The sequence below is a fragment of the Onychostruthus taczanowskii genome, unplaced genomic scaffold (assembly GCF_017590055.1).
Source record: "Onychostruthus taczanowskii isolate IOZ18803 unplaced genomic scaffold, ASM1759005v1 scaffold9, whole genome shotgun sequence".
Lineage (NCBI taxonomy): Eukaryota > Metazoa > Chordata > Aves > Passeriformes > Passeridae > Onychostruthus > Onychostruthus taczanowskii.
Window position 1 is genome coordinate 7,535,134 of NW_024506993.1, and position 15,015 is coordinate 7,550,148.

At 41.6% G+C, this 15,015-nt stretch overlaps 1 protein-coding gene across 1 annotated transcript in view; it reads right to left on the bottom strand.

Annotated features, from left to right (window-relative positions):
• The window catches only part of PTPRG (protein tyrosine phosphatase receptor type G), a 395,992-nt gene that overhangs the window by 170,659 nt on the left and 210,318 nt on the right, over positions 1–15,015 (bottom strand). The window contains exons 3-4 of the mRNA XM_041425638.1: positions 14,492–14,671; positions 8,966–9,114 (exon numbers count right to left, since the gene is read on the bottom strand). Of these exons, the coding sequence (XP_041281572.1) occupies positions 8,966–9,114; positions 14,492–14,671 (329 nt within the window). The remainder of the gene's footprint in view (positions 1–8,965; positions 9,115–14,491; positions 14,672–15,015) is intronic.

A 15,015-nucleotide genomic window follows, 5' to 3' on the forward strand; every position in this document is an offset into this window, starting at 1 on the left:
TTTCTTGTTTTCAGCTACTTGATTTTTGTTTCATTTCCACCAGACATTAAATTCTAGCTGTATTTTAGATCTTTTTTCAACTTTAGTTAACCTTCCCATCCTGTCTGGAAATACAATGCCTTTGAACTGGGAAAATAACAAGGATTATACTCAGATTGCTGCACCCCAGACAGGAATTCCTCTGGGGCAGGTCCTGCACGAAACCAGCAAAGAGATTCTTTATCCCAAAGAGCATTTATATTCAATATAAGAAACTGCAAAGGGATTCGGGTGGAAGGGCAAGAAGGTAACTATGATACTACTGATCAACACAGTCCACAATGAATATATTTCACAGCCTGTTCCCCCTTAGAATTGAAAAGCCTTTTGGTGACCTGCATTGGAAAATCAATTCTAATGAAAAACCTTTCTGGATACACAAGTAACCAGACAAGAAGATGCGTCTTCCTTTCTGGTTTACACAAGCTTTTGGTAGTCATCCCTTACAATGCAGTTCTTTAACACGTGATAAAATGATAAAAAAGAAGTGTCTGAATAAATGTACACAAATGTCTCACAGCAAAAAACATGTCTGACGTAATTTATTCTCTTGGCACAAAATTATAGCAACTGTTTAGAATTCTTCAGGAAAAAAACCCCAAACAAAACCCAAAAGAAGTAAAATGCAATCAGTAAAGCACCAGTATAATAGACAATTTAAATAATTTCCTCCTTGCTGCTTAAATCATGATTAACATTAGTGAAATCTATTCTGATTGTTTGAGTCCCAGTGAAATGGCTTCCACAGGAAATACTCTCTGACAGTTACCAATCAGCCCATTAAACATATTAAGGTTTTAAGATATTTGTACAATTTTTCTTTTATCCCTCACACCCCTAAATATTACCCCTCTTTGTTATTTCCAGAGGGTCTGTTGGGATAATCATGAAGGGTCACACATCTCCAGGGGAAGACATCTATAAGACTGTTGGACTTGCCCAACAGAAAGGGGCTGTGCTGAGCACTTACCAAGCCTCACATGTTCTGCCTAACCAACATGCCAGGATCCTCATGGGCAGCCAGCCTGGCACAGCATGGAGTGTGCCCCTGTTCTAGTGCTCAGAGCCCACAGCCCAGACACACCTGAGGGACCTGCAGCTCCCGTCCTTCACACGTTTCACGGCTGTGCACTGCAAGCTGAAAAAATTGCCTTCTGGCATTTAAGTTCCCAAACTTCAAAAACTATGAGTAATTCTTGAAAACTTGGCTCTCTGTTTAAGACTGAAGTGGCCATCTCTACTGAGAGTAATCAAACAGCCCCTTTAATAGTTGCAGGAGCAAGTTTCTTTTGCAGCATTGCTGAAGCCCCCTTTTCTACCCACATTAAGTGCTTCTGTCCAAGATGTGTTTGATGCTGAGGTTCAGCTGACTCCTCACCTCACTTCACCTCACCTCTAACCCAGGTTAAAAAGCTTCAGTGCACAGCCTCCCTACCTGCACTGACCTCTCACAATCACTGCTGGGGAAAGGAAGTTGACATGATTGTGTGAGAGAACAGTTCATGCTAAACATTCTTTCAACTCGACCAAAGTCCTGGCTGCTCATTACAGTCAGGGCCAAATGAAGCCACCTCCTCATAATGAACCCTTTTTCCTTGAGGAAGACTGCTAGACACTCTCACATGGCAGATACCTAACATGCTGAAACAGCAGAAATAGCTATCACCTGCTGTCTTCTTCCTTTTCCTCCCATAATAAAGTAACTTTTCCAGAAGAATAGAATTTAGTAAGCTCCTCTACCTATTTTTCCTCCTTTTTTCATCATACTGAGTGGCCAGAGCAAATGCCAGTAAATCCAGTGGACTAAGTACACAGGAAGCTCAGCATGCAGAGCTCACCTTTACAGCTGGGGAGAGACAGTCCCATTTTTCTAACTCAGACAATCCTACATTTCAAGTAACAATCCTATTGAATCTGCTACCTTTCATTAAAGTAGCTCTTACAACTCTGTAAAATCCTCCAACCTTTGTATTGATTTTTTCTCCTATTCAAAATAACTCTCCTTTACAACAAGAGCTGGCTGTCAGCCTCTTATCTCTTATTTTCACCCCATCTGATCCTCCTTCTCCTTGTCAGTCTTTTCAGAGTCCAATTAATCATGTAGAAAATCAGGGACTTATGTTAAGAAGAATGTAGAACTCTTAGCTCATCATTAACATACTGTAATTGCAGTGTAGTGCTACTGCCTCTGACCTTTTCAACAAGTCAGTGGAAATCCTTTGGGGTAAGCAGGACATTCCCAGCTACAATGGAAAGGGTTATTTCTGATCCATGCTACTGGATAGTTACTTCAAAATAAAACTCCGGATGCATTGTAACATTTGTTATTCAGTCTAGAAATTACTGGGGCCTGGCAGACAGCAGGAAGATGCAGCCATAAAACCAAACTGCTGCTCTAGTCCTAAATTTTGTCTGAGTCTCTAACGAACAGCCCCATGATACACTAACCCCTCCACTAAACATATTTAATTTCAGACCATCCTCTCCTGTTTCTTCTTAATTATCATGGGACATTCAGAGAAAAGATCAGCCAGATGGAGACTAAATATTTCACTACTATAAGATGGAGCATTCTGCACTAAAATGGAACCTTGATTACAATAAAGTCATTAATTAAAGTCTCAACTGACTCTCCTGTCAGTATATGGGAGTCACTAAAGACAACTGAGAGGAGGCAGTGCAGCAGCTACACTAAGGAAAATAAAACAGTAAACCAGACAGTGATAAGATGATGTTTAATTTCCACTACTCACAGTGAAACAAGACAGAAACTCAGTGATGTGTTCAATATATCCATCCATTTTATGTTTTCAGAACGATGACATACTGCTTTCCTGACAATGAGAAACTTGAACAAGATTTAAAAGAAGTGAAGAGCAAAAAGGAGTAAAGCCTAGAGACTCGGAATAAAATCTTACTTTACTGGAGATAAGACAGAGATGTAGATTTGGCTTTTTAGATAAGACAGAGACACAGATGTGGCTTTTTAGCACGTTGTATGTTTAGAGTATTTTATGGCTATCTGGACCCTTGAAGACTGTGGGGAAAGGGGAGAGAGAAGACTGTATGAAAACCAAAAAAACCCCCATGCTAAGTGTCATTTTGAAGAAAAAGGAATTAAATGTGAAAATTCCCAAGCCATTTCCTTGTCTGAATGATTAAGTCAGAGGCGCTGTAAGAAATGCAGACGGAATAAGCAGAGCATGCTAAATTCCCTGGACATTCTACAGCACAGACAGCATGAGTATGGAGCCAAATCCTCACCCAGAGTTTCACCAGCACATCTCCCATCAAAGTTACTGGGAGCTCTAAGTATCCCTTTATAAGTGTGGATTTGGTCCTTAGAGAGAACATTACAGTAAAATTACTTCAGACAGTCATAGTATCTCACTGTGATATATTCCCAATGGTCCTCTTTAGGTCCCCCTATCATTTTTTGACTTCTGCTTTGCTACATCCTGCCAGATGGAGGTATGGAAATCTGAAGAGCAACAAGTAAACAAAATATAAGGAGATAAACCCAACAGTGGCTCCCTCCTTCACAATTAATCTTTACTTGTGCTTGAAATCACCACCAGAAATCTTTGCAAAATTACAATTACCAGATATGCTGGATGCCAGAAATAATAAACCCAGCTGCAATACAGGGTGTTAGTTCTCTCCTGTATAGGAAGAGAACATGCTGTGGTATGTTCATCATTTAATGTCCTAGAGTGTGTGCAAATCTAAACAGACTCACAGCTGCACCAAGAGTAAAATTACAGAACAGAAATGGTCCCATTTCTAACATTACAAAGTAAATATTCCCTGCCATTCACAGAAGTCTGGATATATACTGTAGGTGATTCCAGGTGTGACAGAAAGACTTAATATTCAGGATATAACAAAAAAAGCCACAACCTAGTAAACTGAGTAACTAATCTCAGTTTATTCCCTGTAGCAAAGCTTTTTGTGCACAGAATAGTACTCATTTCTTTTACTTTTATGACACTGATTGTCATCTGCCTGTGATAATACAAACTATCAGAATTTAAGTAATATAATGAGAGGTAGAACAGCACACAATGATAAACTCTGGCAAGGTTATCTGAGCATTCAAATTAGAGCAACCAATTGTAGATCTAGACCACACAGATGTCAGTATGTAGATTCAAAGAGAAAAGGAAGAAAATCAAAGAAGTAGCAAGAACAAAGACACCATTAGAACCTAGAAAGTCTTCTAAGAAACACACTTGAAGAGCAGCAAGAATTGTTAATGCAAATTATTTTGTAATAATAACTTAATAAAGTGAATACATAGACATAATGTAAAAGGTTGTTAATTGACATAAGAGGGTGTCAGCTTTTCATTTTCTGCCGGGAAGGTTTGTGAAGGTGGTGGTTTTTTTGGTTGTTTTGTTTGGCTGGTTGTTTTGTTTGGTTGTGGGGGTTTTTTTGGGTATTTTTTGTTTTGTTTTGTTTTTTTTAATTAATGGAAAAGAACTTGAGATTTCCAAAAACCGGTTGTGGGGGTTTTTTGGGTATTTTTTTTTATTTTTGTTTTGTTTTTTTTTAATTAATGGAAAAGAACTTGAGATTTCCAAAAACATGCATGTTGGTACTTGTGGGTATAAAATCACATTGCTCTTTCAGAAGCAATTTAGCCTAAACAGTGCAAGTCTGCTCATGTAAGAGTAAAAGGATGAGGTCTCTATGGCATATTGCAGTATGGTCCTTGGAATAAGATACTCATTTACTAAATAAATTACTGTATAGTACTGTATAATGGCGTTCACATTATAACTGACAATTAGCACCATTAAAGAGAACGCTCATAAACAGCCAAAGCTCACATCAAATTAACACAGCCATGATTAAAATCACTCTTCTGATTTCTGCTCTTCACAGAAATAAGCGGCATTTTGCATAAAAATTACTACCAGGCAGCTAAGAAAAAATAAAAAAAAATAACCCCATGGTTCTGCTGGGATGGTGGTACCTCACTCCAGCAGCACACAGAGCACTGCCACGTCAGCTCCTCACTTGCTATGAAATATTAAGCATTGGGTTTCCCTCGGAGCAGCCAGCCAGCACAGTGAGCCCTGCCTGCTGCTGGGAACCAGTTTGGTGGCACGGGAGATTAAAGTGCTGCAATTACTCCTCTTGGCTCTAATGAGGGAAACCCGGGTTCTCTCCTGGCCTGAGGGAAGCTCATCTTCTTTATTTTAATTTTGTCACTTTTCCACTTAAGTGGTTTCTAGCATTTGCACGTCCACTTATATTGCTGTGGTTTCAGAAAGAAAAAATAACCTGAGAAATTATACTGGAGAAGAACAATAACAAAATACAAAGGAGTCAGCAATTCATTAAAATTTAGAAAATGCAACATTACAAACTTTTCTTAACTCTAAGAAAAAAAAAAAAAGAGAGCCTTTTTCAAAACTGGCACAAAGCCCATGTCCTCATTAGGATTCACACACCACTCACACAGCAATACCCTAATGGTATCACTTTAATGCAGCATCACAGCACTACTTCCTGGCTTCACCCAGATATTGCTTGTAAAGTGGCAAGAAAGAGGGGAAAAAGAAGTTTCTAGTTAATGTTGGCCAGGCCTGGTATCAGTCTGGATGTACGTGGAAGTTTGAAGCACATGGACATCTCTGATCATGAATGCTGCTTCAGAGAAAGCCAAACTCATAATGGCCTCATAAAGATCAAGTATCACTAAGGAAAATCTAGTCAATAAATAAGCAATGAAGACCACATAATGAAAGAATACCATTACATGTGCCACAGTTTAAAAAGAAGTCACAATATGCTACATTAAAGTACTGCAAGATAATACGTCTTTGATCCAACATGCCTTTAAAGCAGGAAACAAAAGGATGTTCTCATATATCTTACTAACTAATTTAACGTATAAATCATAAAAAAATATAATCCAGATGGGCTTCAGTGAAGGAAAACAATTAACGTAGACAGCCTTACCATCTGACACATTAGTTGTAATAATAAAGACCAAACAACATGGTCAAACAATAATGCTCTGTATTAGATCTGACATTTCTAATTAGTTTCTGTATCCTCTTCAAGAAAAAAAGACTACCAGCAAGCACTTTTTTCCCAGAGGAAAAAACTTCTAAACTTAATGTGCACAGACCTCATTCTATGGATGAAGCAGATCTGTCTGTGTTCCCCTGGGATGTGCTTTGGAACTAATGGGTTTTGCATAGTCCACATCTGGTTGCAAAATAAAGACTTAGAAAACATTTCCTTTCAGCTGCCTTGCCACTGTAACTGCTGCAGACCTGGAATGCCAATGCCTACACACTGCTGTAAGCTTTTCCTGCATTCATGGGCTCAGAATAACCAGAATGATTTAGGCTTTGCTTTCTGTAGGATAGAATTTTGGTTTATCCTTTCTACAGCCTCCCTAGAAATGCTACTTCTCAAATGAAGTAGAGTGTTTTTGGCACAGACTTCCCAGCATCAGGCAATTGGGGTTGCATCAGACAGTTGCAAGCTGCACCACAATTAGCATTACAAATTAAAAGCCCCACTGAGAATACATGTACAGTTGCTGTTTGAGAAGTCTAATCCCAACTATTTAGACTGGTTTTGCATCTATCAGCAATAGACTCAATTTTATCACCTTAGACCTATTGGACCCTCCAAAACCCACCCATAGAAATCCTTTGCAGCATGTGATTGAAAATCAGAATTCTTGTGTAGGAGGTAGACAGCATCACAATAGGGAAAGGCTTGATCTGGACACTGTTCTTCCTTTACAAAAAAAAAATAAAGTAAAGGAATGGCTGTGGGAATTCTGCTAATGTCATCATATCAAGGAAGGCCAGAGGCCAGAGGCCCATGTCACTGCAACAAACACAAATCACTTAGAAATTATTAGGATTAACACTAAACCTCTCTGATCCAGCATCTTTTCTCAGCATTCATAAACAAGCAAAAATAACATAAACATAAATTCCTAAAGGCAGTCAAGGCAGTCTCCCCCCACTTTTCAAGTTAATATTCTAAACAACTGAAACAAAGAATATTTACACTGTAAGAAAGTGACTTCTTAGAAACTTGCTTATTTCCACAGTACAAGAGCTTCCATTCATCAAGACACAATCAAATAGCCTTGGAATCCTAAGAAAGAGTTTCTGAAGTAGAAATATTATTTTTGACAGAAACAAGAAAGTCTAGGATTTTTCAGCCCTCCACGTCCCCAAATTTCAGAAGAGGAGCTGACTGGCTCTGTACATTTCCTGAGTTTTACCAACACCTGAGTTTTACATCTTCCTGAGGTTTACAAACACCAGTATTGCCAACTGAGACAGACAGGGCAGCATGGCAGTGTTTGAGCCTTTGCTCCATCTGCTCAGGGGTGGCCCCTTGTGAGAAATCACAGCTACATCAAGGAGATGATAATGGAAAAGCTCATTAAAAAGAAGACAAAAATAAAATCGTTGCCTCTCAGAAAATCTAACATACAGGTACACACTTGGCATACAAAAACCAGCTTCTAATTCTTGTGTGATGGGGCAGTTTGAACAGGCAGGTGAAAACTGGAGGTTTTGATAATGCACCAGAGTCTACGACAACCTCCCTTTGAGCTTTGGAAGCCTCTATCCACCTCCTGATAAACGTGACTTGGCTACAGCCACATGTGATGAATTATGGCAAGCTGGGGGGTGAATCAAGTCCCAAGACCACCACTTCTGCTCACCCATGAATTTTCTGGGAAAGCAAGAGCAGCTCCCTACAACCTGCTCAGGAACCACGTGCCACACTTGGGAACCATATACCTACTTACCCACAGGCAAAGGTAATCCCAGATAACCTCTTGTTATTTCACCATGCAAAACCTTGACTATCGAGTGAAAACTATCAACAAACTCTGTTGACACAGAAAACACTGCAGTGATGAAAGAGCGACCTGGGGCTACTGCTCACAAGCCAAGACCCAACTGCACCCAGCTCCCTGAGAATGCCTGCACTCAGGGCCCTCCAAAGGCACATCCCTGCAGTCACTGCACTGCACACAGGTGCCTGGCCCTGGCTCTGAGCCCATCTGAAGCCATGTCCCTGCAGTCGCGGCAAACAGGTGCTTGGCCGTGTCTCTGAGGCCATCTGAAGCCATGTCCCTGCCGTCACTGCACACAGGTGCCTGGCCCTGGCTCTGAGCCCATCTGAAGCCATGTCCCTGCAGTCACTGCACACAGGTGCCTGGCCCTGTCTCTGAGCTGGCCCATCTGAAGCCATGTCCCTGCAGTCACTGCACACAGGTGCCTGGCCCTGGCTCTGAGCAGGGCTGTGTTCCCAGGGCGCTGTGCCCGAGGCTGTCCCTCACTCCTGGGATAGCAGGGCCGCTCTTGGCTGGGGCTGGCTTGGGCCCAGCTGGCTCCAGCACAGGCAGAGCAAACACAGAGCTGTTGGCACAGATCTATGGAGAGGAACTGTTAGTGCCAGGCAGGGGACAGCAGCTGAACCCAGGTAGAGGTCAGGTCCTGTGTGTGGGCAAGGAGGCAATTGCAATGACAGACAGCGGTCTCAGCACGATGGCTCCCAAACTGCTGCTATTTGTTTGTAAGCGTCATGGGAAAGGAAAAAGTTTGGAGGACAACAAGGTCACTCAGCAGATATTTGTAAGCAGATCCTCCCACACACGGAAAGCTTATGGGACAAACGAGAAAAGTGGCTGTTTGCAACTTAACCCATGGGACATGAGAGCTGGCAAGGCCAGCAAAGCAGAGCTTGGAGCTGACATTGCAGAAGCACATGAGAGATGATGGATAGAGTGCCGAGAGGGCCGGAAGGGCCTGCAAAGTGATATGTTCACTGAAAGAAACATTGCCTTATTTCACAGTTGCCTCGGACTACAGCAACACATTCTGATTTTGTTTTCTCTGAGAACACAAGCACATGTCTTTCCACTCACCTCAACGGGGAACCTCTTGCCGTTGATGCTGTGTTCAGAGCCAGCCGATCCGTTGCTTTGACCCCAGTGAAACTCCACTTTCTCTGCCTTGAATCGGCCCGGTAACCCGGCACCACTGACAAAATAATCGTCCTTCAACAGGATAGCAACTGCGCACACAGAACAACAAGAAAGAGACTCAGCATAGTTCTTCTGAAACACAGTTTTTGCTCATTATATCAGAATACTTTTCCTAATGCATGTAAAATGTCAGGTCATCATTTTCCTCTTTAGAGGGATTGTTAAAAATCAGGTCTGCAAGTAATGTTGGCTAATTCTGGAAATGATTATGAAGTTACACAGACTACAGAAAATCCCAAAGTCCAAATTTCTCAAGGACATTTTGCCCTCCTTATTGGACTTTCATTAAATTTAAATGGAAGCTACATCGAAACCTGTTTAATGTGGTTCCAGAGGGTAATGCCTGACCATGGTCCTGCCCTTATAAAACCCTCAAGGTCTGTAGATCACAACTTAAGAAAAGAATGGGTCACCTGTTTTTTGGATTTCCTCTTTTTTGTTGTGGGGACCCCTGTGCCCTGTCCCACCTCTACTGCTGGACATGCTGGGTGCTTTCCTCAGCCTCCCTGCTCCTCCTCTCTGTAAAATCGGGAGAGTCACAATAACATTCTTGAGACCCAGTCATGAGACATCTTCCATAAGAACTGTGTTTTATTACAGTAACTCTGATATTATTATTACCTGATTCAATGAGGGTCAGAAAGATCTTCTTTGTATTCTCTTTTCACTTCCAAAAGTCTTTGTATTTTATGTAACAATAAAAGCTGTGGGTCCAGACAGAGGGCAGAATCTTATGCTGGAAGCTGGTACATGTGACAGGGGAGGCCTGTGGTCCAACCAAGAACTGATTCCAGCTTTCAAAAAATTCCTTTCTGCTACTCTCACTACAATATCCCTTTCCTTTCCAGCATATCCTGGTTTTAATACACGCCATTCCTAAAAACTGCTCCCTGCAAAATTATTTTTTCTCATCCCTCACAAAAACAGAACTAAAATTTGAATATTGTTTCTGTAAAAGTCATTGCAGACCAGTGCTTGCTGTGCCTAGAATTCTGTGATTTAAGTTGAGAGGTTAACTTTGGAGATTTTTTTCTTTTTTAATGGAAATAGCAAAACCCACAAGGATTTCTCTGTGTTCTTAAGCCAACTGTGTGTCATCACAACAGGAACATTAATATAATCCGTTGTCTTTATGTAAGAAGGAGGATTTTATTTACTGCTGAAAAAAAAAACCAAAAGAAAGCTACTTGTGAAATAAAAGTTATTTCTCTGTTGGTGATTCAGTGCAGGCTCTGCTGCAGCAGGCTTTGTGCCCTCCCCTGACAGGGACCTACAGCAACATCATCTCAGGTGCAATTATTCCACACAGCTCAACATTAAACGGTTTGTGTCAAAACCATCCTAATGTTAAATTGCATGAGATGTTCAGATGTTTTTAAACTATGTAAGCAAAATCATGGCGCTGTTTTCTTCCATGGTTTCTGCTTCTTTTTGCACTCTCTTTGCATCCAAGTGCTTTGTGTAGGAGGATGGGTGGTGCAGAAGTGGCTAGAGGATACTGCCAGTGTCCGCTACTGCTGGTACTGCTGGTAGTCTGTCTGCTTACACCAAATCCCTGAAACATAAGTGACTGAAAGCACCACTGCTCTCTACTTCCCTTAAAAAATTCTCAATGAGCTCAGCAGTATTTTAAATGGTGAAAAATCTCATTCAATTAGTTACAAATTCCATATATGAAATTGTAGGAGATGAGGAATACAGCAAAGCAGATTCACATGCATCTGTTAAAAACCTCTGTGGAAATTCAGTTGCATCTAATAAATATTTGATAGTTCCCAAATAATTTATGGCTCTGTCAGGGGTCATTTTACTTGTTTTAGATGAATAATTAAAAAGGATAATTAGGAGGATGTACAATCTGTAATGTTCATCTAATTGTTCATTTTACAGTATTTCTTACACTGCTGAGCTGTATGACACATGTTCCCATCACCTTCCCAGCTAAGAAGCATCCCTTTACAGCCAGGAGCTTCCCTCCTTTTCCTGTGACCCCAGGTATTCAGGACTGAAAGAACCAAACATCACTTTACTGGGCTTTGGGAGTCACTGCTTTTATCCCAGGATTTCTGTAGAGTGCAAGAAATCAAGCCCCAAAGCCCACTAATTTTAAACACTATATAATTGAGATTAAAAACCAAAGAAAGTGGTGTGCAGCCACCAGGACCACAACCATGTAACATCATTTTCAGGTTCCGGGCTGGTGTTGGATGCCCATCACCTCTGTGGGAGCAGGAATGAATCTGGACTCAAAGCAGCTCTTCCCCTGCCCTAGCAGAGCAGCTCTGATGGTCAGGATCAGCCAGAGTGATGCACATTACATAGGATACTAAACAACATTTCTGGCAGATATTTTATTAAGTTTTTCTGAGCAGAATCCTCCTGATTTTAGAAATATTTTGTATGAACACAATTAATGCAAATACAACTATGCAATGTGTATATCCTCCAAGTGATCTCTAGCACTTAATACTATGGCCAGATACCCTAGTGAAGAAACTGAACCCACATAAGTGCCTTTGCCAATTGTGCACAAAAGCACTTCTAGTCAAGACAGAGACCTAAAAAATCCATTGATATTTTCTGAATGAAATGCTGTTTTCTGTACATTGTCTGCTCTTTACCTGAGAGAGAGGGGGACACAAACAAGAAAGAGTAGAACAAATCTAAACAGAATCACCTTTCAGAGCCTAAAAATAACTCATTGTTCAAATATACAAAAAATTTACTAGGTCCTACAGCCATAACAATAACCCAAGCAGCATATTTCCTGCCAGTTAATGAGCATTAAGGTTAAGGGCCTTTAGCTTTCCCAGGGACCTCTGTCTCTTTAAACCACATATTAATTGATGAGAAATGCCCTCTACATCCATCACCATTTCTTAAACAGTTATTTAGTTTACTGTCTCTGTCAGTCTGCAATATGAAGGTCTTGTGTGGCCATCTGCTGCAAGACTCTGCTGCCAAAATGCATCGCGATTTATGGCACAGTCGGCCTCTATCTTCTACCCACAAGCCAAAACATCCTACTTGGTTTGCTGCTCTGCCACTTACCACCTTAAAAATTCATGCCAGGCAAGTTTCTTCAAAAGGTCAGAAAACCAAGAAAAGGAATGGGACTTGATAAAACAAGGGAGGAGTTAGGAGCTCAGGAGAAGAAATCAGGGCTGACAGCGAGGCAAAAAGAGTCTTCACGTTACCAGTAAAAGGCCGTAAGTTACCAGGAAAAGTGACAGTTACTGTTGCTCTGAGAAGCAATAACTTGTCAGCAAAAATCCATACCCCAATGGGTGAGGAAATCAAATATAGCAGCAGTGCTAAAATCACCCAGCAGAGAAGACTGAAGCTTCAGCTTTCATTGCCAACTGCGCCAAGAACCAGAAAATCTGCTGACACTTTTCACTTCAACAGAACAAGGTTCTGGCTTGCACCAGCAACAGTGTGGCCAGCAGGACCTGGGCAGTGACTGCCCCCTTGTACTCAGCTCTGGGCTCACTTTTGGGCGCCTCACTACAAGAAGGACATTGTGGCCCTAGAGTGTGTCCAGAGAAGGCAAGGAAGCTGGGGATGGGTCTGGAGCACAAGTTTGATAAGGAACTGCTGAGGGAGCTGGCGGGGCTCAGCCTGGACAAAAGGAGGCTCAGGGGGGATCTTCTTGCTCTCTACACCTCACTGAAAGGAGGCTGCAGCCAGGTGGGGGTCAGTCTCTTCTCCCTGATAACAAGTGATGGGAAAATGGCCTCCAGTGTTGCCAGGGGAGCTTCAGACTGAGTATTAGAAAGAATTTCAAAAGGGTTGCCAAGAAGTAGAAGAGGCTGCCCCAGGCAGTGCTGGAGCTATCATCCCTGTAGGTATTTAAGAGATGTGTAGATGTGGCGCTTAGGGACATGGTTTAGTGGTGTCCTTGGCAGTGGTGGGTTAATGGTTGGAATCATGTTCTTAAAGGTCTTTTCCAACCTAAATGACTGTATGATTCTAACATGGTTTCCTATTGTATGTGCAGCAATGTTACTGCTGCATGTACAGGATAGCATTAACATCCTTAGAAGAATAGCACCATCACTTTTTCATGATCTTTCTAATTACATTTATTGCTGATCACCACAAACAGCCTCTCTGACCATAAAGGGCAGGGTGCATAACATGAGTAGATTAATTAAGCACCAAATTTCCATAGCATTCAACCTTGCCTGAACCTCATGCTGCTATCAAGGGCAACCAAGTCAGGATTTCAAAGCAAACAGGAGCACTTCTCAGTGAAGCTGGGAAAAAACCCCAAGTAATGCAGCAAAACCCCCAGCTATGCTTGGTGGTGGTTTATGTCAACTGGATTTGCTTTGCAGTGAAGGAAAACAGGCTACAGCCTGCCACTCCATTTCATCTGAGGGGCAATAACTCCTGCTAAGATCCTGAAATGCTGGGGCTGGACCTGAGGCACTTGCGGGACTCCAGGCCACGGCTCAGACGTGAAGTGCCCTGGAGTTGATGGGTGCATCTGAGGTCACACTGTGTGCACAGCTGAGCCACCAACTCCAGAGCAGGTACATGCCCTGGGTCCAGCTAGCCCACCTGTGACAGGGGACATGGCACAGAGAGCACTATAGAGATGCATGTCAGATGTTAATAAAGATAAAAATATACTTCCAATAAATAAAATTGAATTAATTAGTGGTTTAATCCAATTCCCTAAAAATACTTGACCTTGTCAAATGAAGAGGGTGGCCTTATAATTTCTGCTTTTTACGTTTTTAGAATTAAAGAGTAATCAAATGCATGCAGCTTTGCATATAAATCAACCTTGACCTTTCGTTGAACTGTTTTGGTAAAAATAAGCAGTACTCATGCCTGCTCTTTTTTCTCTAAAAGCCAGAACAGACAGAGCAGAAAAGGATTCAGTTCAATGAAGAACACTGTGCTATAATCATACCAGAAAAACATTAATAAGCCCCCACTACTCTGAACAGTTATTGCTCTTTCTTCTCTAAAATCTTCCAATTTCTAAGACTTCCCCTCTCCTTCCCCCTGAGCCCTGCATCTCAGCATTCTTTTGGATTAGGTGTTGCAGCCTCCCAAAGCTGATAATTCAAGGTTACACCTTGAAACTCTTACATTGCCTTTTATTCTGAGGAATAACTGACTACCAAGAGAATTAGTTTAGACTGAGAACAAAAAAAACATCACCAAAAAAAAGCAGCCCTTAAAAAAAACTCCTCAAAATCAATCTGTAGAACTAGCTCTGCAGAGAATGCAGAGGCAGCGGTAGGTGGCTCCTACTGAAAAATTACATTTAAAAAAAAAAAGACAAAAAAACCCAAACAACAGAACAATGAAAATGGAGGAGGGTGGAACATGGCTTGAATTTTTAAATGACTGCAGTCAGGCTATGGAGACAAGCAGAAGAGAACATACCTGTTTTTCCTGTGTTTTTCATCCAAGTCTTGTTTGAAGATTCATTGTCAAAACCATCCAGCTGCAGCTCTTGATACTCATCTCCAACATGGGCCAGGTGGTCAACGATGTCTATGGGGGACTGGTGAGACCCCCCACACTTCTCACTGGACATCACCCAGTGCTCGGGACCATAGGCACCTGTGAAAAAGCACCAATGTCAACATCCCAGTGGCTCCACAGTGCTGGGGAACACTTTAAGTGTGAGGATGAAGACTGAAGCTCCCCAGGTAACTCCACCACAGTTACAATTCCCACGTCTGAAAGGGGTCAAGACTTTTTAACTTATGAGGAGACTGAAATCCTTTGGCTTTGTGCTATGTTCCAACTTTGCCTCTGGCAGTAATGAACAATGGTCTTTTTTTTAAAAGCAATATTCTATAAAACTTTCTGCAGTTCCCAAGCTCCTCCCATGCATATGTTATCAATTACCATGTTGCTCCAGGAACTTCCCTAAAGTTCCAGCCTTAATATATTACTGTACA